This window comes from Apodemus sylvaticus, chromosome 1 (assembly GCF_947179515.1).
Source record: "Apodemus sylvaticus chromosome 1, mApoSyl1.1, whole genome shotgun sequence".
Taxonomy (NCBI): Eukaryota; Metazoa; Chordata; class Mammalia; order Rodentia; family Muridae; genus Apodemus; species Apodemus sylvaticus.
Window position 1 is genome coordinate 71,268,695 of NC_067472.1, and position 24,752 is coordinate 71,293,446.

Below are 24,752 nucleotides of genomic sequence, written 5' to 3' on the forward strand. Positions count from 1 at the left end.
TGAGGATCCATCTCCCAAAGGCTGTGACGCCTTTCCAAAGAGCACTACCCACTGGGGACCAAGTCCTCCAACAACATGAGCCTGTGGGAGGTATTTCTCATTCAAACCTCCAGCGCTGTCTAATAATCTCCTGATATGGCCATATAAACTTTATAATTATGCCTCTAAGGTTGGGAATCCAGCTTGATTCCTGTGTTTTTCAGCATTTAAAATAATATTCAAATTATATCTTCTTGTGTGAAACTTCGGCCAGATGTCCACTCATGTTCTTAAGCCACATTCCTGGTTAGAGAATTTGGGGGCAAATTATTTAAACATTGCTAAGACTCTTGATTTTTATCAGTTGCTTCTGTCGAGGTTCAGAAATGTACTTCAAAGCATTGTTTCTGAACAAATTCAATTAAGGAGGAGCCTCAAGGTTTTGCTTGGTTCTGCTACAAACTCTCAGAAGGAAAGTTTAAATGTCCCAACATTTGGTAAGGCACTACAGTGCGATGAACTGACCTTGGACTTTCTGTCTCCTTGTAATTTCTCTGAGATTGAATATATGATGTATTGATATATAATTGAATATATTTATGTTTTTCTAATGATTGGTACATTTTTGTATAAATGTAAAATCATAAATAGGGTTGAATTTTCTGTTTATTGGCTACTTTGAAAATTGCCTTGTGTCCCACATCTCAATCAGCCACCTGAATAGTTAAATTTTCCTCCATAGATTGAGTCTTTAGTGTGTTAACCCTCTTTATGACCCCACAGAGACTGTGGTAGTTAGCCTGTACCAATTGAATAGTGGCCCCTGGGTAATCTTGAACTTGTCTCTTCCCTTAGTTTGGTCTAGTTCCTTTGACTTTAAGAACCAGGGTGATTTTGATCATTCAAAATAATGATATATTCAGAGGAAACTGTCATATGCATGAGCAAACCCAGGACACAAAAATAACACATTTTACAGTTCTTTTGAATACAGACTACAAATGAGCTACTGTGGTTGGTGATGCCAGCAAAAATAGTGTGGCTTTCTCCGTTCCAGCCTTCACACCAGAGAGAGGAAGACTTGCCAACTACCAGCAACCAGTTGCAACAAGAATCACAGACAGGCAGCTGAGGGAATAGAAGATCCACACACAGTGCATGAAAATGCAGCAAGCAGAGCAAGTCCTTGGGTCCCTTAGGCCTTGATGGCTGTAAAACAGGGACAAGAAGTTTAGGATTGAGTTAGGGTGGGGATGTATTATACTAAGAGATGACTTCAGGCCTCATTCTGAGACCTCTGCAGGCCCGAGGGAGAGATTTGGGTATTTGCATCCTTTTGCCACAAAACCCATGTTGACAGGGTGAATGCTGGTGTCTGATTCCATTACATTCCTCCATTCTCAGTATTCCCTTAAAAAATACATCTCATGATGTCAAATCACAATCCCAAATCATGCATGTGTTTTCCAACTGGTGCTTGCAAATGAGCTTTCTGCTTCCCTCCTGAGCATCGATCCAGTCCACACAGGAGGCCTTAGGTCCTGGATTAACAGAGGCAGGATTAAGAAAGGATTTTTAACATGATGTAATTGGATGTGAATCGTTAATTACATTATGAAATGGCAACGCTCAAAAGCTGGAGTCTCTGCAGCTGACTTAAATTAGTTCTTCAACCAAAGAAATTAGAGTGCAAGTCAGAAAACTCTGAGGATTAGGAATGTCAAGTATACAGCCATGTATTTCCTCAGGTCCTCCTGCTGACTTAGAAATGCTTTCAGAAATGCTGCATAGGTTCCAGCTGTATGCCTGGTTCAGAACCTGCTAAACATGTGCCTATCTGTCTGGCTTTTAGAAAGATGTATTTAGCTTAAGTAGATAGCTCAGCCAATAAGGTGCTTGTCTCATGGCCGTGAGAACCTGAACTTGATCTCTAGTGCCCATGTTAAAAAAAAAAAAAAGCATGGCGGTATGTGCTTGTCATCCCAGGATGTGGCTTGTGGAGAAAGGCCTGGTTGTATCTGTAAGCTCCAGGTCCCAGTAAGAGACACTGCCTCAAACAACATTAACAAACAACAAGGGCTAGAGAGATGGCTGAGAAGTTAGGAGTACTTGCTGCCTTTGCAGAAGACTGGAGTGCAGTTCCCAGGACACACACTCGGCAGTGTACAACTGCCTAGGACTCCAGCTCTCCAGGGACCATATGCCCCCTGTGGATCTATATAAGCATGCATGCATGCACATATTTAAAAATATAAAATGATCTTGGTTGACCTCTTGACCTCTACACACATGCACACACATGTACAGATGCACACAAGTGCAATAAACAGATTCATTTAACAATCACAGCCTAGTTCAAATGTTACTCACATTTGAATCATATTACTCTCTTACATTGTATGATGTCTGCCAGAAATATTTTCTAGAAAAATCTTTCTTTAGAAATGTATGAATTTCTAAAATGTTGCATGCTTGGTATAGAGTACCTGATGTCACAGATGCAGGGTACCTACAATGAAGGGTGACCCCCAAGTCAGGTCTGCTCTGCAACTCCTCTTCTAGAAGAGGAAGCGCCCTTGAGAAAATGTGGGTTCTTTTTACCTGCAGTAATGTCAGCTTGTGTTCATCTTAGTTCCCTTTCTTCTAAGGACATGCTGTGGTTTGTTGCTGTCCTGAGGTCAGCCTGCAAAGCTGGCTTCTTTTTTCATTTCTGGAAATTGGTCTTCCATGGCTAGGCTTGTGATGGTGTCAGAAACCAGAAATGAGCCATTTCAAATCCAAGGAAAAGGCACAGTAGCCATCCTAGGAAGTTAAGGACCCAGCAATCTTAATCTTGCTCACTGTGTCATCAAGATCGCAGCATCTCTCTCCCAGATCTTCTACCCAACCGCCTTTTTACTGCTTTCTAAGCATCTATACTTTGTAAGGCAGCACGCAGAGAGGGACATGAAGTGGGCCAGGTCACAACTGCCAGCTGTTTTATACTTGTATCAAAGAGGAAGAGGGAAGGACTAATCTCTTGGACAAAAGGTCAAGATGAGGTGGGCTCATGTGAAGGGTTCTAAATATCCCTGGTCTGGGACACACACAATGCCACTTTCCCACCAAGGAAGCTCCCTTGAGAAAATGTGTGTTCTGATTCAAAAGCCTGATGCATGCACAACACCTGATAATATGGAGGCTCCCTTTATCTTCCTAAGTGCAGACAGAGTACATGAGAAAGGACAGGAAGGAGAAGAAATACCTTGGCTAGTTGGAATCCTTTTTCTCTCGCTGAAGTGATGGAAACAAAGCATGGATTCTCTCTGTTAGAATAGCATGCTTTTTCCTGCTAAGTGAGATAGACTTAGCTCCAGGCTTTAGGTATTCAGTTTTCATCACAAATTTCCCAGTGTTCTCACTCTGTGGGGCAGCAGATATTTTGATTGTCCACCATCTCTCTCTGGTGCACAGCAAGAAGCCGGAACAAAGGACACACTCTAAAATACCCTGTAATTATTGAGTTTTTACCCAACATAGACTGTCAGAGTCCTTCATTGATTCTTTGTGGGTGATATTCTGTCTCTTGATTTTATCTATTTACTGGTCAGCAAATGAATTATCGCAATGTTTTATGGCTTCAGGAAGGCAGTAAGCTCCCTTACTGAATGCATGAGGCATTAGATTAATGGTGTGTTACCTGGAATGTGGTGGCAGCACAATAGCAGCTAGATACTAGTTGCTGGGGTCAGGAGCAAGTTCTTTGCTCTCATGAAGCTTGCTTCTTGGGATACTGGGCATGCACAGGTCTAGACCCTTCAACTGTGCTGAACCTCTAGTGGCACCAAGTACTTCTGTAGCACCCCGAGTTGGCTGATGAGATTGGATGGACTCATCGGTGGCTCCTTTGTACAGGGTGCCTGGGGAGGTTTCTCCAAGCAACTGAAATTCCAATTTATCCAAGGCCTTTAGAGTAAAAGGGAGTCCTCTGTGACAGTAAAGAGCCTGAGTTCTTGATACAAGGGGCCCTAGTAAACAGTCTCTGACAGGGTGCAAGGTCAGAGCTGGCATGTTTAAGGGACACAATCAAAGCTAATTAGGCAGAAAGGGCAAAAGGGTACCCCTGAGTCTCAAGGGGTAGGCACGGTTACAGGTATTGGTGAGAGAAGTTTATGATTTACCTCAGGTGGGATGGAAGATCATCTGGGATAGTTATGACTCAACTCAATTTTCTACTTAAATCTCACACACAGCTAGGTTACATGCAAAGATGTTTGTTTTTTTGTTTTTTTTTTTTAAAAAACAGATTGGTCTCAGATAACTGTGCAACGTGAGAAGTCAAAAAACAAAATTTCTCTATGAAAGTCAGAGGACACAAGTGATAATTCATAAATACAATATTTAGGTCAGCATTCTTGGGTCAAACAGCACCCTTGTGTGGGACAGCAGCTCCGAAACATTCCTGTTGCAAAGCACCCAAGCACCTTTACTGAGCACTATGATTGAAGACACACCCTAACAAAGAGCAAACTAGTTAATTTCAAGTGTTCTTCCTTCCTTGGTTTGGGATAAGGACCAGAAAGTCATTTGCAATGTGTGATGCAGGGAAGTTCTACAAAGCACAAACTTGGTTTTGCTGAAGTTACTCCAAGTTTTGTGCCACCATTGCCCTGCGTATCTTGCAATCAGGACAGCATTGTCAAAAAAACCAAAGCATTTGTGGCTGACTTGTTCACATTTTTCTTTTACTATGGTGTAGAGTGCCTGTCTTAGGGTTTCTACTGCTATGAAGAGACATCATGACTACAGCAACTCTTATAAAGGAAACCATCTTATTGGGGCTGACTTAGAGTTCAGAGGCTTAGTCTATCATCATCACGGCAGGAAACTTGGTGGCATGCAGGTAGATGTGGTGCTCGAGAGGTAACTGAGAGTTCTACATCTTGATCCCTAGGCAGCAGAAATGAACTGTGAGCCACACTGAATGTAACTTTAGCATATGAGACCTCAAAGGCCCACTCCCACAGTGGCATGCTTTCCCCAACAAAGCCACACATTGTCCTAATAGTGTCGTTCTCTATGCGGCAAACATTAAAACACATGGGTCTATGGCGGGCATTCCTACTCAAAACACCATAGTGCTTTTCTGTACCAAAGACACAAGAATGTAGGAGTGCAGGTTCTTTGTAGGCATAACCTCAATATCTTGATGTTCAATGAGTTGTGTAGGTGTTGCCTTCAGCAATTGTGCCTTGCCATTAGTTTGTGGAAATCAAACTATAGCTTTGGCAACAACCTGGTTGTTTGGGAATTACCCTTTTGACCAATAACTTAAATAGATGAAACCCAATCCCAGAATAGGAAGCTTCATTTAGTGACAAGAAATGTCCAGTTGGGATGTTCTCTCTCCCCTATTATTTAGTGATTTCATTTAGATCTTTTTCATATATGAATATATTTTAGGAAGCTTCTGCTGTATTAGGCTTCCATACTACCCCCAAATAACCCCTAACTTTAGCTATTTCTCCACATAATCCCTTCCTTTTTCCCTTTTCCCCTTCTCCCCTCCACATCCCCTCTTAATCTTTCCCTTCCAGCCCCCTCTCTTCATTTGTAACTATGTATTCTACTTTCCATTTCTAACAAGATCTATCTGTATTCCCTATTCCCTTACTCTATACCTAAGCTCTGTGGTTCTACAGATTGTGGTTTATTATAATATTATTGATTTAACAGCTAATATCTACACATAAGTGAATACATACCATGTTTGTCTTTTTGGGTCTGAGATACTTCATTCAAGATGATTTTTTCTAGTTCTATCCATTTATCTGTCATGACTTTAAATGAGTGAGTAATAGTCCAATATGTGAATATACTATTTTCTTTATCCATTCATCTGTTGATAAATATCTGGGTTATTTCTAGTTCTGGCTATTATGAATAGAATAGCAATGGACATGGTTGGGCAAGTGTCTCCGGTCATATGAAGCATCCTTTGGGTATGTGACCAAGAATGGTATAGCTAGATCTTGAGATAGATTGATGCCCATCTTTTTGAGGAACCATTATACTGATTTCTATAATGTCTGTACAAATTTGCACTTCCACCAGCAATGGATGAGTGTTCTTCTTGCTGTCCATCCCCACCTGCATATGTTGTCATGTTTTATTGATCTTAGTCATTCTGATGAGTGAAAATGGAAGTCTCCAAGTAGTTTCGAGTCACACTTGGCTAAGGATGTTAAAGTGTTTCTCAGCCATTTGAATTTCCTTTTTGAGAATGTACTGTTTAGATTTATACCCCATTTTAAAATCAGGTGGTCATTTATTTTCTTGATATTTAGATTTTTAAAATTTTTTTCTGAAGTCTACCTTCTTGAGTTCTTTATATATATTGGATATTAGCCCTCTATCTGATGTAGGGTTGGTGAAGATCTTTTCCCAATTTGTTGGTTGCCGATTTGCCCTTTTGATGGTGATCTTTGCCTTACAGAAACTTTGTAATTTTATGAGGTCCCATTTGTCAGTTCTTGATCTTAGAGCATAAACTATTGGTGTTCTGTTCAGGAACTTTCCCCCTGTACCGATATCCTCAAGGGTCTTCCCCAGTTTCTTTTCTATTAGTTTCAGAGTGTCTGGCTTTATGTGGCGGTCCTTGATCCATTTGGAGTTGAGCTTAGTACAAGGAGACAAGGATGGATCAACTTCCATTCTTCTGCATGCTGACCTCCAGTTGAACCAGCACCATTTGTTGAAAAGGCTATCTTTTTTCCATTGGATGTTTTCAGTCCCTTTGTCGAGGATCAAGTAGCCATAGGTGTGTGGGTTTATTTCTGGATCTTCAGTCCTGTTCCATTGATCCACCTGCCTGTCACTGTACCAATACCATGCAGTTTTTAACACTATTGCTCTGTAGTATTGCTTGAGGTCAGGGATACTGATACCCCCAGAATTTCTTTTATTGTTGAGAATAGTTTTAGCTATCCTGGGTTTTTTGTTATTCCAGATGAATTTGAAGATTGCTCTTTCTAACTCTGTGAAGAATTGAGTTGGAATTTTGATGGGTATTGCGTTGAATCTGTATATTGTTTTTGGCAAAATGGCCATTTTAACTATATTAATCCTGCCAATCCATGAGCATGGGAGGTTTTTCCATTTTTTTTTTTTTTGAGGTCTTCTTCCATTTCCTTCTTCATAGTCTTGAAGTTCTTGTCATACAGATCTTTCACATGTTTGGTAAGAGTCACCCCAAGATACTTTATACTGTTTGTGGCTATTGTGAAGGGGGTCATTTCCCTAATTTCTTTCTCAGCCTGCTTATCCTAAGAGTATAGGAAGGCTACTGATTTGCTTGAGTTGATTTTATAACCTGCCACTTTGCTGAAGCTGTTTATCAGCTGTAGGAGTTCTCTAGTGGAGTTTTTTGGGTCACTTAGTTAGACTATCATATCATCTGCAAATAATGATAGTTTGACTTCTTCCTTTCCAATTTGTATCCCTTTGACCTCCTTAAGTTGTCTAATTGCCAGAGCTAGTACCTCAAGTACAATATTGAAAAGATAAGGAGAAAGGGGGCAGCCCTGTCTCCCTGATTTTAGTGGAATTGCTTCAAGTTTCTCTCCATTTAGTTTGATGCTGGCTACCGGTTTGCTGTATATTGCTTTTACTATGTTTAGGTATGGGCCTTGAATTCCTGTTCTTTCCAAGACTTTAAGCATGAAAGGATGCTGAATTTTGTCAAATGCTTTTTCAGCATCCAATGAAATGACCATGTGGTTTTTTTCTTTGAGTTTGTTTATGCAGTGGATTGCATTGATGGATTTCCGTATATTGAACCAAATCTGCATCCCTGGGATAAAGCCTACTTGATCATGGTGGATGATTGTTTTGATGTGTTCTTGGATTTGGTTGGCAAGAAATTTATTGAGTATTTTTGCATCAATGTTCATAAGAGAAATTGGTCTGAAGTTCTCTTTCTTTGTTGGATCTTTGTGTGGTTTTGGTATCAGCGTAATTGTGGCTTCGTAGACGGAATTGGGTAGTGTTCCTTCTGTTTCTATTTTGTGGAATAGTTTGAAGAGTATTGGTGTTAGGTCTTCCTTGAAGGTCTGATAGAATTCTGCACTGAAACCATCTGGTCCTGTGCTTTTTTTGGTTGGAAGACTTTCTATGACCCTTTCTATTTCTTTAGGGGTTATGGGACTGTTTAGATGATCTATTTGGTCCTCATTTAATTTTGATATTTGGTATCTGTCAAGGAAATTGTCCATTTCCTCCAGATTCTCCAGTTGTGTTGAGTATAGGCTTTTGTGGTAGGATCTGATGATTTTTTGGATTTCCTCAGTTTCTGTTGTTATATCCCCCTTTTCATTTCTAATTTTGTTAATTTGTATACTTTCTCTGTGCCCTTTGGTCAATCTGGCTAAGGGTTTATCTATCTTGTTGATTTTCTCGAAGAACCAGCTCCTGGATTAGTTGATTCTTTGTATGGTTCTCTTTGTTTTCACTTGATGGATTTCAGCCCTGAGTTTGATGATTTCCTGTCTTCTACTCCTCCTGGGGGAATTGGCTTCCTTTTGTTCCAGGGCTTTCAGGTGTGTCGTTAATACCATGTTGTTTTTATTACTGCATCTTTGCAGTACAACTTGAAATTAGAAGTGGTAAGACCTCCCATAGTTCTCCCTTTATTCTGGAGTGGTTTTGCTATCCTTTGCTTTGGAGGTTTTTATATGAAGCTTAAAATTGTTCATTCAAAAATCTGTGAAGAATTGTGTTGGAACTTTGGTGGGATTGCATTGAATCCATAGATTGCTTTGTGTAGGATGGCCATTTTTACTATGTTAATCCTATTGAACCACAAACATGGGAGATCTTTCCATCTTCTAATATCTTTCTTAATTTCTCTCTTCAGCGACCTTAATTTTTTTTATCATACAGGTCTTTCAGTTCTTGGTTAGCATTATCCCAACAATATTTTATGTTATTTGGGGCTACTGTAAGAAGTGTTTTTTCCTTGATTTCCTTCCTGTCAGTTTTGTCATTTGTATGCAGGAGGGCTACTGATTTTTGTGAATTAATTTTGTATTCAGATTTGCTGAAAGTGTTTACCTACTGTGTTTTCCTGTGGAATTTTTTAGGCTCACTTATGTATAGTACCATATCATCTGCAAATAGCAGTACTTCAACTTCTTCCCTTCCAATTTTAACTCCTTGATCTCCTTCAGTTACCTTATTGTTCTAGCTAAGACTTCAAGTACTATATTGAATAGGTATGAAGACAGTGGGAGATCTTTTCTTGTTCCTTATTTTAGTAGAATTGCTCTGAGTTTCTCTCCATTTAATTTGGTGTTAGCTATGAGCTTGCTGTAAACTGTCTTTATTATGTGGATATATCCCTTGTATCCCTAGTCTCCTCAAGACTTTTATCATAAAGAGAGGGGGGTTGTTAGATTTTTCTCAAAGGTGAGATATGATCCTGTGTTTTTGTGTTTCAGTGTGTTTATATGGTGGATTATATGTATGGATTTATGTATGCTGAGCCATCCCTGCACCTCTGTGATGAAACATAATTGATGATGGTGGATGATCTTTTTGATGCCTTCATCATTTTTTTAAAAATGATATGCTGATCAGACTCCTCTGTAGTCCCTAGTCCCTGGGAACAACCTTCATAGGCAAACAGAGACAAGTAATATTTGAGAATTCCCAAACATTGCTTAGGTTTAAAGATACTTTCAGATTCAAGCAACAGGAAAAGGACCCCAGAGAGTGACATAGTGCCACATGGAAGATTAGAGAGTCAGAAACAACAGAAGGCAGACAAGCATGCCACACCCAAAGCTTATCACCCTGTGAGAGACAGGGCTGACCAGAAGTTCATTTTATTTTTTGTATTTCATGTTACTTTTAATAGACCAGTAATATTTCTGAAGATGAATTTAATTAGTTGGTATTAAAATTATGGGATAATATAGGTTTTTAAGGCCAAACATTTCTACACGTGCAATTATATTTCTGAACAAGAGATTGTCACAAAGAAGTAAGTCTCACAAAGAAGAATTATCTGGGGGTTAGACCAAGCTCATGTGCTCATTTAAATAGAACAATCTAGTTTTTAAGTGTGAAAATTGAAGTGTCATTTTGGAATTAATCTAGGAAAATTAGAATTTATTCACATAAACTTGAAAAAGTCATAATTCCTGTGAATATTCCTGAAATAATAGCTTTAACCCCTGTTCTATAAAAAGTATTTTTCTACTTTCTTAAATGTTTTATTATTTTAAAAAATTAAATATTTTTGATCATATTTTCCCCCAAGTGCTTCCATATCATCTCCCACTTCCCACCCATCCAACTTTCTCAAAACAAACAAAAGCCCAATACAATAAAAAAAAAAAAACCCCATCCAAATCAAGAAAATAAAATAAAACGAAACATTCAAATAGAAACAAAGAAAAACCAAATAAACAAAAAAAGCAAACTGTAACCAAATAAAAAGACCTACCCTTGAGTGACTGATATTCCTGGTGTTAGAGGACACTGGTTTTCCATCTTCCAGCAGGTACAAGTGACAGTTCCATTGTTAACCTTTACCCTAGTGGTTTTCATTCATTAATTTGTTCATTTTCTAAAATAAAGCAAAAACTATCACATTGAAGTGGCACAGAACAAGTCAACAGAAGGAAAAGAGCCTAAGAAAAGGCACAAGAGTCAGAGACCACTGGTTCACACACTCAGGAATCCCACTAGACTGGACGCCATAACGTAAGACTAGAGGACCTGGTGCAGGCCCCATGCCTGCTGCTCAGTCTCTGTAAGTTCATATGAGCTTTGTTCATGTTGATTTGGAGGCCTTGTTTTCTTGGTGTCCTCCATCCCCTCTGGCTCTTAAACTCTTTCCACCTTCTTTTCCAAAGGGTCCCCTGGTCTCTGAGAAGAGGGATTTGATGGCAACATCACATTTGGGACTGAGTACAGAGTTCATTTTAAGTCTTGCTTTTCAGTGACATTTTGGGTGTGACAAATAGTGTCATTAGTATTTGATTAGCATTTAATCACCATTTGATTGGCATTTTGTTACTGCTTTTTCCTTAAACATGTTTCCTGAGAAGCATTTTTGTATTGGAAGCATGATTTTCTCATATCTGACTAACATTTCCCTTTCATTCTTGTGGTTGCAAGTGAGTAACAGTGTCATTAAGAAAATACAATTCCCTTTTTTAGAAATTTTCCCTGCAATAGACTTTTCTGGAACAATGCTCATCTTCTGAGCCAACACGCAGGAATCATTTCTTGTCAACAGACCAGGCAGAGCAAGCATGCCAGTATCCCAGTCATTCAAGAAAAATGGGCAATGTTTGTTAGGAATAAGGTCCTTATGCTAGTTTAGGGTTGTGGATGTGAGAATACTTAGTCCCCAGATGGTTACACTGTTTGGAGAGAATGCAGAACCATTAGGAGCCAAGGACTAGCTGAAGGAAGTCTTGGGAATGGGTCTTGAGGTTCATAGTCTGGCCCTGCTCCCCTATCCTGTCCCCACTTTCTGATATGCTAAAAGTGAACAAGCCATCACACGTACTACTCTGCCTCCCCACCATGATGGACACTACCCTTAAATTGTGAGCCAGGTCCTAGCATCTAATCAGAAATCCAGGCATGGCACAGTGATGAGAAAAGAAACTTGTAATCCACTTTCACTTTAGCACACTTTACACATTGCCCAACGCATAAACCTGTACAGACCTGTAAGCACTCTAGAGTCACTACCAGAAAGGCTTTGGCTCTCCCAAGTTCCTTTCTGTTTTGATTTTAAAATCCCAAATAAAAACAATACATATGTTTTCCTTCTCTGCAGTGTATTTTTAGACTATCTGGGAGATGAAATGGCTTTGGTTCAGCCACATGACTGCCATTAGCACTAATGGGAGAAAGGCGTCTTCATGGAGAAAAAGGCTAATCCCCAAGTGTATAAATAGCACCCGGCTGTGGCCAGAGGGCAGCTTTGACATGGGGTACATCCCGTGCTGCATTCTTGAGTGGGTAGCTCTGCTCAAGTCAGCCTTCCATGTGAGGTGGGTTGGATCAAAGCTTAAGAGCCTTTGGGATTTCAGAGGTCCTTTCTCTGGCCTAGCTCTTGGCCCCCCGACATAAGAAAGGGTTTGCAGTACTTGCTGGGAGGCTTGTGCCTTCTGGTTGAACTTTATCTCATAGTATGTTCTTTTCCCCAATGCCAGACAAACAGTGGGATCCTACACTTACCCTAGTGACCAGACCTTGCTGAGAAATTAGTGTAATTGGTAATTCAGTTCTGACAGTGTGTTGCCTGGGCCCAGCTCTGTAGGTGCCACATCAGGAGGGCCATTCAGATGCACAGACAAACCATCACTTCTCTCAGTATCTGCAGCCTTGTTATACAAAGGTCCAAATGTTTTGTGCACTTCTATTTGGAATTACTGAATTACTCTATCATTCCTGTGGGGTATAGAAATAAAGTTGGGCCCCTCACTATATACCCTGTAAGCCTTTGCCCCATCCTGGTGCAAATATCTGACTAAAGCATTCAGGACACCTTAGATGTGAGGGGGAATTAAAGCCTGTTCACCAAAAGGAAACTGTCTTTACAGAAGGGAAAACCAGTTGTTGTCCTTTCTTTAGATCTGACTTTGCATTGCAAGTACACTTAAAACCTTGGGTCTTTTTTGGCTCCAGCAGGTAGCGCTCTCTCTCTCTCTCTCTCTCTCTCTCTCTCTCTCTCTCTCTCTCTCTCTCTCTCTCTCTCTCTCTCTCTCTCCCAACTGTTTCCAGTAATGGGGATGCAGTGATACAGCTGCTATGTCCAGAGGACAAGTCAGAAACGGGGGTGGGAGAGGGATACTGTACAGCTGGGCCCCTCCCACATAGCTGCTTAAGCTCAGGAAGGTGATTGAGTCTTCCCTACTGTCATGAGAGCACCACTCTGGAAACATAGACATATTTGTGTCCTTCTGCAAAGCCAGAATTCATCAAACAATGAAGCTGATATTCACTAATGATTTCCTTTGGTAGATGGCCACTGGCAACTAAAGATTCTTATATTCTAGTCTTAACTGTTAATATTAATCTTAAGTAATAGTGTCTCAGATCACAGATCATACTTCACAAATAGGGTGTGTATGTGTGTACACATACATTTTTTAAGATTTTTTAATTTTATATATATGAGTACTCTATGTACACCTGTGTACCTGAAAGAGGGCCTCAGATCCTGTTATAGATGGTTGTTGAGCTACCATGTGGTTGTTGGAAATTGAACTCAGGACTTCTGGAAGAGCAGCCACTGCTCTTCTGAGCCATCTCTCCAGCCTCTTAGGCTTGTATATTAAGCAATGGCTGGGGAGAGGGTAATTTTCAGTGATTTTCTTCATGATTACATGTATATATATATATAATTTTCACAAAAAAATTTCTTACTTCTCTGGGGCATATGGGAAATACTTTCACAAGACAGTAGATTTTTAAGAACCAGTTAAACACATTTCTAGGTTTCCCAGCCTAAGCAGTCTCTTGAGTAAAGTCCATAGACTGTTCTATTTCCTGCAGAATCTCTTTAGTAGAGAGAAATAAATAACTCAGAAATTCTCCACACTATGGGAGGGACCAGAAAGCAGAGCTTTGGTGAGACACCACCTGTTCATGTCATTTTATGGAACCGTCCTTTGGGGAAATGATGGATATGCCAGGGTGTTAAGTGTCCACATCTGACAGTCACAGGAGAGGAAGGCAGAGGTATCCAGCCAGCCTTGCTGACTCAGCCTCCTTCTGAGGCTTGATTCATTCCTAGTTACTATTTTCACACAGTAACATGTGCTTTTCCATAGAGACCTTTGGGAAAGTCTCCAATTCCGATTGTCAAAAATAGCCTTCAAAGGGCAGGCCATTCTTAGGAAAGACTGTGTGCAGAGAACATGCTTCTAGCTGGGTTGGATTGATGTGGTTGAGGCATGTGAACCACGTGATAGAATGAGAAAGCTGGTGGGATCCTGGTCAGGAAACCCTTTTGGCTGCTCCGGAAGTAATTCTTCCCAGGCAGTACTAAGAAGCCCAGAGCCTTTTCTATGGGAATCCTCTAACCTTGAAATATGCTTCCTTTTCTGATGTGGGGTTGTCAGAAGTATTTTTACCCTTCTTAAGTGGGGAGCAGAGGTCCTACTGGTTAGAAGGAAGAATAGGGGAAGGGTCGGGAGGGAGCAGAGGGATCGCATAATAAACAGGTGTCTTTTTTTGTCTCTTTCCCAACCCTGCTCCCCAGACTGCCATGAATAGCAAGTTCTTAGTTGAAAACTATCCTAGGAGGTAAAGTCTGTCATCAGAGCCATCAACAAAATTATAAAATCCTTTTTGTTTTAAATCTCACAGGCTTAGGCCCCATCTTGGTCATGTATATTTAACATTGCAAATCACGTTTCTAGTCTTGATTATTCTCCTCATTGCTCAACACAAAGCTGGGCAGTTTTTGGCTCAAGTTTCATGACCTTGAAGTAAGGAAGGTTTTCTCCTTCTGACTCCATGCTAAAGTCCCTTTTTCTCCTCACTATTGTTAAGTCTATGCCTTGTGCATGCCCATTTGCTTTTTGTTTCCATAAAAGAAGGAAATGGGGGATGTGTTCAAATTATTGCCAGGAAACAACATCTAAACAAGAGCCATGGTTTTGCTAACTCAGGAGGCAGCATGACATGATAGTGGCTTATGCTCATGACAATGTGACATTCAGAAGCAGCATGCAAACATTGCTGTGAATGTTGTACTAAACACAAGGAGATGCCTGGTAGTAATATCCAGGTCTTTCTGTGTGTGGACGGTCAAGACCTTAAATCTAAGCATAGATGTCACTGGGTGAGAGTAAGGCCCAGATGTCTTCAAGAGGCTTCATCTATGTTCAGCTGGGTTGATGGGAGGGTTTAGGATCCTTGGAGGTAACTTTGTGTGTTTGCTCCCTTTTGGCTTTCTGTGGGGCCTTTACATCACTTGGTAACTTGGATGATAATCTCTAGCCACAAATTCTTACCAGGTTCTATCATGTGGCTAATCCTTATTTGATATTTGTGGTTTGATGATTTGGGATGGCTAGTACTTTTGACATCACTTTCAGCTCAGTGCAATAGGTGAGATGGACTATTCTACTACACTCTGCCCAGTGCAGATCCAAATGACCTCTATCCATTCTACAGCAGGGACTATCTTTCCCATTGTGATGATACCTCAACCTTGGGTCTGTGCTGCTTTCACTTGGCTTATTTTATGTCTGTGGATAAGAACAACTAGGCAGTAATGAGGTTAGTGGAGTGTCTTGTAAGCCACCAGAATGGAGCCTCCACTCAGTAATCACTAGGTGCACACAAATTCCCATGATGCTTTATTAAGCCATTGTCAGACTATTTGCTTTTCAAGTTACACCGAATGCCCATTTTCCTTTAAGAGGTGAGTTAGTCCATTTGTATTTATTGATAAGACTGACATCTGGAGCCAGATGTAATAAGTCTGTAATAGACTTATAATTACACTCTGAATTCTGTCCTATACTAGTTTTCTAAGATACCAACTCTCTGTTTTTCTGTCTCTACATCTGCATACACACAGGTATATTTACATATGTAAAGCTAGTGATTGCTTTGTGTTTGCATCTTTTTATATATCCTTGGTGTATAGCCTAAGACTAGATGGAAAGAAGGACAATCCAGGAAGCTAGATGGATGTAGAGCCTTTAAGACCATTCCTTCACATTCTCAACTTCTTGTGCATACTTCCGAAGAAATGCATGTTTTTCATCTTTGACATTAAGCCTTTGGCAAATAAAATCCCAAGTGAGGTGATTCACTCATGAGTGGGCTTTCACAGCTCCCTGGAGACTGCCTACATTCCTAATACCAGGATCTATAGTCATATAGGCAGATGTCAGCTTCTGAGGTGACCAAAGAGTCCCCTGAGGCAAGAAAAGGCTCTGTGACTTGGGATACTTCTCTGATATGGATGTTTGTATGAGCCTTCTAGCAATTAGGTACAATGCAAGGTTTATTCCAGAGATGGAGTAGAGTTGACAATCATTGGTCAAGAAAGGAGCTTGTAGTAGACGCATGTTCTTAGTGGTAGGAAGAGAAGGCTTGGGTGGATATGATTATCCTGGGTGTCTTGTATCCCATGTCTTGCCATGCTTTCTGCCATAAACATAATGGACTAAACCTCAGAAACTGTAAGCAAGCTCCAATATGATGATTTCTTTTCTAAGAGTTGTCATCCTCATAGTGTCTCTTTACAGTAATAGAACAATGACTAAGACAGTATTAAGGAGCAGGTATTGCTGTGCTAGGTCTGACTGGGCTTTTTACTTGCAGAGTGTGGGCTTGGGACTTTGGTTTAAGAAAGCAGTTGAATGCTTAAATTAGGGCTTAATGGGACATACTAGCAGGAAGCATGTAAGACCATGGTGCTAAGATTAATATAAATTATGACATCCTAGTTCAAAAGGTTGCAGAGAAGTATATTATTAATTGGTCATCTTGTAATAATTTAGAAAAAAAGTGTGTTTGCTTTTTGCCATTGTCTACCTAAGGCAAAATTGAAGCATTTTGGATGAATGGTATTGGCAGAGGAGATTTCAAGACAGTCTAGTATTGACTCTGTTCTTTAGATCATTAGTAACTATTCTTATGCAGATCTATAATGAAAAGGAGTAAGCTGAGCAAGGGAAAAATACAAGATGTACAGATTTAGGAGAAAAAGAGCACTAGGAAGAGTAATAGAATTAAGTCCTGTGCTCAAGGTGATAAAACTTTTAAAGAAAATCTTGATGTTAAGTGGAATAAAGGGAGTGGTAACCTTAGAATAAAACCCACTTAGCTAAGATTTCAGTTTGTGAAAATGAATTAAGGAAAAGCTTAAACAATGAAGGAAAACCTTAGAAAGAGAAAACTAATGAAAATGTATTTGAATGAGGGAACCAAGTTCCAGCCCCATCAAACAGAACTTGGCAGCTTCAGCCACATGGCTCTGGCTTTAAAGTCAAGGATACAAGAAAGGGGTTCTAGAATCTCCCTCCAAGAAAAGCTAGGCACATTTCAGGGGTGTCCCTGTATGAAGCTATGAAAGTAAAGCCTAGATTTCATTGGAGTCCCAGAGATGTTGGAGATGCCACAATTGTGGGATACCTGCTGAGAAAAGCCGCAAACCAGGTGTGGAAACAGCTCAAGAGAAAGAAGTGTGTTGGAATTAACAAAGCTGAAAGGAGTTGGAGATCTGAAGAGCACTTTAATGGAGATGTAAAATTTGGAGTTTGCCCTGCTGTTTTTTAGTCTTGTTTTGGTCCAATATTTCCCCCACTATGCCCCCTTTCCTCCCTTTTAGAATGACTAAGATATACTAACTAAGGCATTACCTCTCCTGGCATCATACCTTGAAAGTCCTGAACTTATGTATACTACCCACCTTGGAGAAGGGTCCTGACCCCTCTATAGCATATACAGCATGATAGTAAAATAAATGGAGGGAAAGGTCACATCCTAATGTCCACAAAAGGAGCTCTACCTGCCCCAGATAGCTACAGTAGGTGTTGTCAGAGAGGCTCAAAATATCAGATTTCACAGCCTTCTTATAATAGTTCAAGAGGTAGAATCCAGGGCTTCAGATACTCTAGGCAAGTGTTCTACTGAGCCATACTCACAGCCCAATATTTTAATTTTTAAATACTTTTCTAAATATCAGATTTTTGACAGTCAGCATTTGTGACATTTTTAGCTTAGCAAAAGCTAGTTTAATGGAAAAAGATTTTAGTGAGAAATAAAAATATCTCTTTGGATAGGACCAAGTTCTGAGAAATACTTGAAATGTGAGTTTTCTGTAATGCTTCCGGATCAGAGGAGCTGTGCTTTTGGATGAGGACTATGGAAAAATAGATGTTCTAGAGATATCAGCTGAGGGCAGCACAGAACCTGATCTAATGCCTGACAAATCTGTGTGTCTTGGTGATGATTCTTGCAATGTAGTAAACTGGTCCCGTTGTGGAGAGCGAGTGTGCACATATATGTGTGACTGTAAATTGTTATTTCTGCCTCTGTATACATTTTGTTTGTATAGACTTCATTTCAGTATCCTAAACCTCTAGAATTGTGATGTTGGGAAAAGAAGCATCCTTTCTAGTTTCTTTCTGGGGGTGCTGTGATTGCATGCACAAGTCTTACAGTAAGTGAGAATTGCATGCACAGTTCTCCACATAGTATGGAACTTAACCTCAACACCAGTGGACACATGATATTTTTCCCTCTTTCTTTCAAGGTAGAGTACTTTTTATACCTAGACTTGCATGTTCATATTCAAACGCCACAGTGAAATCTGTACAGTAGTTCTTTCTATAGTCAGTGACTATAGCTACTTTTTACAAGCCAGCCTTTCCTGGCATCAGCCCCTCCTCTCTATCTGTTCCTTCAGAAAGAAAAACTGCTGATATCTATGTGGTTAGAAGAAAGCTGCTCACTGTTCAGAGAAGATCTGGCATCTCCAGGAAGCCTCAGTTTTGGCAGGGGAAGGACTCTAATGTGCTTCACCTCTGCACATGCCTCAGCCTTTGCAGCACCCTCCACTTACATGTGTGTTTGCATGTTTACATGTGCAGATTCACTTGTATGTGTATAGGTACTTGTGGATGTGTGTGGAATCTAGAAGTTGGTGTGTGTACCATCTTCAACCACTCTCTACATACTGAGGAATGGTCTTTCATTGAACTCAGATCCTCTCAGCTCAACCCTCTAGTGAGCCAGCTTCAGCAGGGATCTCCCATCTTGGCCACTGAAATGTTAGAATTTCAGGCTGGTTGCCCCACCCAGCCAGCATTTACATGAATCTGGAGATCCTGACTCTTGTCTTCAGTCTTATTTGGCAAGTACTTTATCCCCAGGGCCATCCCAGTGATGGTGAATCTGCTTCTGCTGCATGGAACAATGAGAGGATCTGGTAGATAATACAGCTTAGAACTCTCCTGCCTCTCAGGCAGGAGGGAGTTATTTACCCCATGTCCTCTCTGCCTCTATGCCCTTTTCCTTCCCTCCCTCCCTCCAGCATCATTAGGATGTCATGTAAGCTCTGTAGAGACTGAGCAGAAATATGCTGATGCTGACGCAATTAATGTCTGATTTTAAACAGAAGTCTGCAGTGGGTGGGGTGTGGCACTACCACAGAGATGCCCATCTCCACACAAGGAGACCCTTCACCAAGCACCAAAGGATGAAGCCTGACGTAGAAAGAGGGGGGGGGGAATCCTCACCAGCCATGCTCATGGAGAGTCCATGCTATGTTTTATTTCCTCATTCTTGCTCAGTGACTAGGCTAGCTCTACTTTCTTTGATTCTCCTTGCACTGTAATTGAAGACAGAATGGAAAAGAATAAAGCGAACCATACCTGCTGGGGAAGTTGCATATTTAGAAAGCCACCATCTTTCCTGTAATTTCCTTCCTCCTTGGAGGCATTAGCATGACTCATGCAGAATCCTGGCCTTCCTGCTTTCTCTCCTACAACAGACTCCCTCTCATGTTCCAGTGCTGCAGAGAAAACTTGAGTCCTCTCTGCAGGACCTGTGTCTGCATTTACAGTGGGTGTCTATGTGGTAGAGAGTCCACTCTCAACAGGTTTACTTCCCTAGTTCCCAGTTTAGATGCTATTGTTATGAGGTTTACTGAACCAGATGCATCCAGTGGATGTACACATAGAGTTGTGAAGGCAGTGGGGTGGAGGGTCAAAGGTAGTCAGGGGCCACTTAGAGAAACAGTGATAGCCTTAGAACCTTCAGGGTATCCGGAGACACACCCCTGCAGCTGAGTTTAGAAACTGATGGTCCAGAGACAACAACACAACCTTCAGCTACTGCATTTATAAGATGAAGGCAGTTGAACAATGGTCTGTGCTTTTAAGGGAGATCATGACCACTAGATGCATATATAGAGGAAATTCATGACTTATGCTTAAACAGGCTCCTGCTTTCATTCACAGGAGGCTCTTTAGTAGATTAAGAATCTATATAATCTGTTTTAAGGAGGTGTGGGAAGCTATGATGCCAGCTCTTAACTTGGTCTTTGTTTACCAAGATGAGAGCTTAAATCTCCAGTCCTTCAACATCCTAGTTCAGTTTAATCTAGTTCACATATCAGTGACAGAAGCATGAGTTCTACTTATGATAGTTTGGCCTGCACTGTGGACTGTTTGCGCAGCTGCCCCTTATGGGCTCTTGTGTCCACTTTTTCTGGATTTAATGTTCTGCCTTTGACATCTGACTGACAGAGTCCTAGTGCTGTGTCTGTCTTTGTGAGCAGCTGCTCAGCACTTTGTTGCTGTCTGCTATGATCTGGAGTCCCTCAGACATTGCAGCTATGAATTTCTATGTCTTCTAGAGATTGGGAAAGAAACAGGAAAGTAACTTTCTCTATCAAGTCAGCATGAATGGTGGTATATTCCTGCCACTGGAGGTAAAGTATCCAGAGAGATGCCCACCTTGTTCTCCTGCTGGCCTAAGAACCTGTGTAAGCTGGTAATGCCCTAGCCTGGCCCGCATAGGCCCCTTCTTGGCTGATCTAGATCTTGTATTTCCAAGGTCCTTGCAATCCCATTTATACTAGGCTTCTCCTGTTGGAGGCTCTGGCTTGCTTCCTGGTTCCATGCTCCATCTGTTTTAAGATCTGCTGCTACATATAGGTAGATCAGGATCCAGAAATGTGGAGTAGCACATTCTGCCAAACCCACAAGCGCTAGCTGGCATGCCTGACCATACAGCAGCCCTGCATGGTCTCACTAGGATTAGTCATATATGTTTAGAACACGATTTGCTGCTAACTTCTGGCCCTACAACTTTGATAAACTCTGTTTTGGAAGCCTTCAAAAGATAGACACAGTGACAGGACAGTGGCTTTGGGTATGGTATATAGAATTTTGGTATTAAAACCATACAAGTGTAGTGAGATTAATAAAGGCATAAGTAGATGATACTTGATGGCCCAATGTTCTTCCCAGACAAGGATATAGCATCTATTTGTTTCTTTGTTATTTTGTAACTGCTGGGCAGCATCTTCTGTTGGTATCTGCTTTCTAGTATCTAGCTCAATTCTAGGGCATGCAAGTTAGCTGGAGAGTGGAGCCCTAGTGTAACAAGTAACACCATGTAAAGAATCTGATATGTTCCTGTTAGGAAAAAATGTGTAGTGCCAAACCCTCTCCATGTACAGACTCAGGAAGGAGACAAAAATCACAAAACCTGGCATTGACACTGTCTTTTCATGCTTCTCTTACCAGAGCAGAGCCTGTAGCAGTAAAGAATGAACTCAAAAGCATAGTAGTATGGGTGTAAAACATGTCAGACCAGCTCCTATGTTAGAACAATTAGTCCCCTCTTGGGAGCACCATTTGGGCAGGTCATGGAATCTTTAGGTCATAAGACCTTGCTGACTTATATAGGACCGTAGAGGTTGGGCATGCTGTTTGGCTTTTGGTTTGAGTTCCCTCTACTTCCTGGTCAGGAGAAAATGAGGAAGCTGTTCCACAAGCTCCTATGATCTACCACGAAACCACTTCCAGCATGATGCTCTCCCACTGTGAGGGGATCTATCCCCCTCAAACCACAGAGCAGTAACAACAAAAGCCTTGCTTCCATTGGATGTTTCTGTTATGTATTTTAGTTACAACCTTGAGAAAATTAATACAGGGCATGAATGAAGAACCCAAAGTCCAACCTCCCCAGTGTATGGGACAAAAAGGCCGTACATACTATCTGCCCATCTCTATGCAGGACCAAGTCATGGGCTTATTCTTTCTTGCAGAGTAGACACCGAGAAAACAACCCGTGAATCTCCGAACTATCATTATTCTAATGTACCCATTCCTTTTTCCCCTCCCCCAACATATAAATATTTAGGGGCCCTTCTCACTGCCATGGCTTTCCAGGACATGTTTCTGAACTCACAAAAAACCACACTATCAGTAAGATACCCACAGAATTCATGAAAGACACATGGCCAATAAGTTACCCACTGTAGGAACTGCATTCTGCTCTCTGGAATTGTTTTAACCCTTTCAAGTCAAAAATAAAACACTTAAACTTACACCCATTATATTAGAACAATGAGGCAGATAAACAATAACAGGAAAAGGAGCGAGGGCCTGGGGAAAGACAGATACGACATGGGTGGAAATATTGACTCTTTATACTCCATAAATCTATACAAAATTCATTGATTCAAATAACTGTAGGAGCAGATGATCTCTTAGCTGGCAGAGATTGCATCCTTGATAATTAGTTGGTTTTTGCACATCTTTTTCTGAGTGTCTCTAATGAAAGGAAGCCATGTAGGAAGGTAGACTGTTATAGGCCATTTTCTGCCTACAGTATTTTATAATTAAACATAATTGGTGATTTTTTTTGGCATAAAGGTTTATAAGCATGTTTCCATACAATTTAGCAAAATACAGTTTTTATTGTGCGTGGAGATGTCTCCACTTCTAAAACAAAGTCTAGCAGCTGCTGCAAACTCAATGCTTTGGCCTGGCACTGGTAGGAATTTTTCCTGTGTTTGGCTTAAAAAATCACAGGGAATATAAATTCACCCTCATAGTGGGCAGGAATAAAAAGATGCCAACTTAATTCCTCTGGGCCAGGCCCCAAAGTCATAAAGGTGATTTTTAGGGGTGCCCATGCTCTAGTATCGCTGCTTCTCACATTGGATGGTATGGCCTAGCTTCACCTATACCCAGCTGCTGTCTGATACACAGGGGAAATCCAGCTATAGAAACTGGGACATTGTTGACACCTTACCAGTGACATGCTCAGAGCAGGTGCCATGGATCCATGCTTTCCTATATAGGACACACTCAAGAAAACTAAAGTGTGAATCTCCTTCCATTACTCCAGTGGTACCCACCACTTTTCTCTGACACAGCACATAAGCATTTAGAGGCTTGCACCTCCAATGGCGCCATTTCCTTTAGGAACATCTGCATGGGATGACAGTAACTCCAGAAGTCATGACTTTATTTAAAACAGGCATCTTTAAAAAAAATAACTTATAGAATATTTTGAAAGAAGTTTAGTTTTTTTTTTATATCCAAGCCTATTAAACAGGGAGCAGAAAGAAAGTGTCTACACTTCCATTCCTACCCTCAGCCTGCTTTACCCTTTCCCTCACCACAGTATCTCTCCAAACGTATCGCATGCAACGGAGCATTTGGTGAACACCCATTTACTCAAGAACACCTACCTCTTTGAGCTGCTGCAAAGCACAGATGTGTATAGCTTCCTTCACCGGTCCTGATTGGTGTACACAGGTTTCTGGGGAATCGATTGTCACACTGTAGAGACAGCAGGTTCCATATAGCTATGGAACCACCTCTTCATCAGAGCTTGACAAGGTCATGATCTTCTGCTTCACGTCTCTGCACTTGCTATATCACACAGCATGATATCAGTAGCTCTGTAATATTAGGAACAAATCAATATAGTAACTAACCAAATGCTTAGTGTCTATAAAATGCTCTAAGCATCGTTATTTTCTTCTTACTTCTTTTAATATTTACATGAATAATGTTAGTTGGTACATTAGACATAATCGAATACATTCTGTAGCATATATTCTAGTTCTATATTTGTTATGTAAAACCTGATGATATGGTAAATGAATACTATCTAATAGTCACTCGTTCTGTTATTATCTCATCTTGATTTTACAGATGAGGCTATGGAGATTAAGTGATAGAGGTAGAATTGAACTCAGGTACTGCCAGTTACACCCATATTCAAGATACTCCATTTCCCCCATTCTGCTGAGCATGATAGGGAAGATGATGCTACTTCCCAAGGCCACCACTGGGAATAGTCCCATTCCAGCTAAATATGTGGTAATATATACAAATGAAGCCAAATTCATGGTAACAGTATATGCAAATACAACACCTAACCTACAGCTCATGGTCAGGGATAATAACCACGTATGAGAAATGTAACTGTATCAACTACTACCTACTATTCCTGGTAGCCCTGCTGTAGCCCACCAGCCAGAAGAGCAAAGGGGCAACAACACATCAGGCACTCGAGAGGTCGGCTCATATAATAATGTGAGTCAACTCTCATTTTATTTTTAATAGAAACAAATGTACTTTCTGAAGGCAAGAAGCAGCAGCAAGAAGCACAAAGAACTCTTCCCGCTTTCCCAGTGGGACAGAAGCCTATTAAACACTTCCCTCCTGATGGGGACAGTTCATCAAGCAGTGATGGTCAGCCTAGCATCCTTTCTGAGTCCCACGAGAGGCGACACCCATACTTCATGACACCCAGAGTCCCTCTGCCTGGGTTTTATTGCCCTTTACAAACAGTGTGTGCCTCTGTGCAGGAAGATGGTGCTGTTCAGATAGAAGCACAGTTCCACAAAGGTAAGGAGGAAGGGTGGCAGTCACTGGGCTCTCTCTTAACATGCATACAGAAAATAGCTCAGTGCCTTTCCGGGATGGTTCATACACGCTGGCCTTATGAAGGTGTCAGAGGAAAAAGATCAGGACCAACAAGTAGACATGGTGGTTAGGTTGTATTCAACAAACAGATAGAAGGCAGCTCTATACAAATTATGAACCCTCCAGACTTACTACACCCAAGGCTAGCGCCAGCCATAAAGACCAGGAGGCTACCCAAGGGGCATTGCAGCCTCTATTTTGGAAGGTCTGGGGTGCTAGTGCAGCAGCCCCTAAAGTAACATATCTCTGGGACTGCCCAGGCTCCCACTAACTGGCCGACAG

The 24,752-nt window shown here is 41.0% G+C and overlaps 1 protein-coding gene across 1 annotated transcript in view; it reads left to right on the forward strand.

Annotated features, from left to right (window-relative positions):
• Positions 1 to 24,752, forward strand: part of C1H10orf90 (chromosome 1 C10orf90 homolog) — a 102,159-nt gene that overhangs the window by 41,683 nt on the left and 35,724 nt on the right. The window contains exon 4 of the mRNA XM_052174473.1: positions 24,108 to 24,392. Coding sequence (XP_052030433.1) covers positions 24,108 to 24,392 — 285 coding nt within the window. The remainder of the gene's footprint in view (positions 1 to 24,107; positions 24,393 to 24,752) is intronic.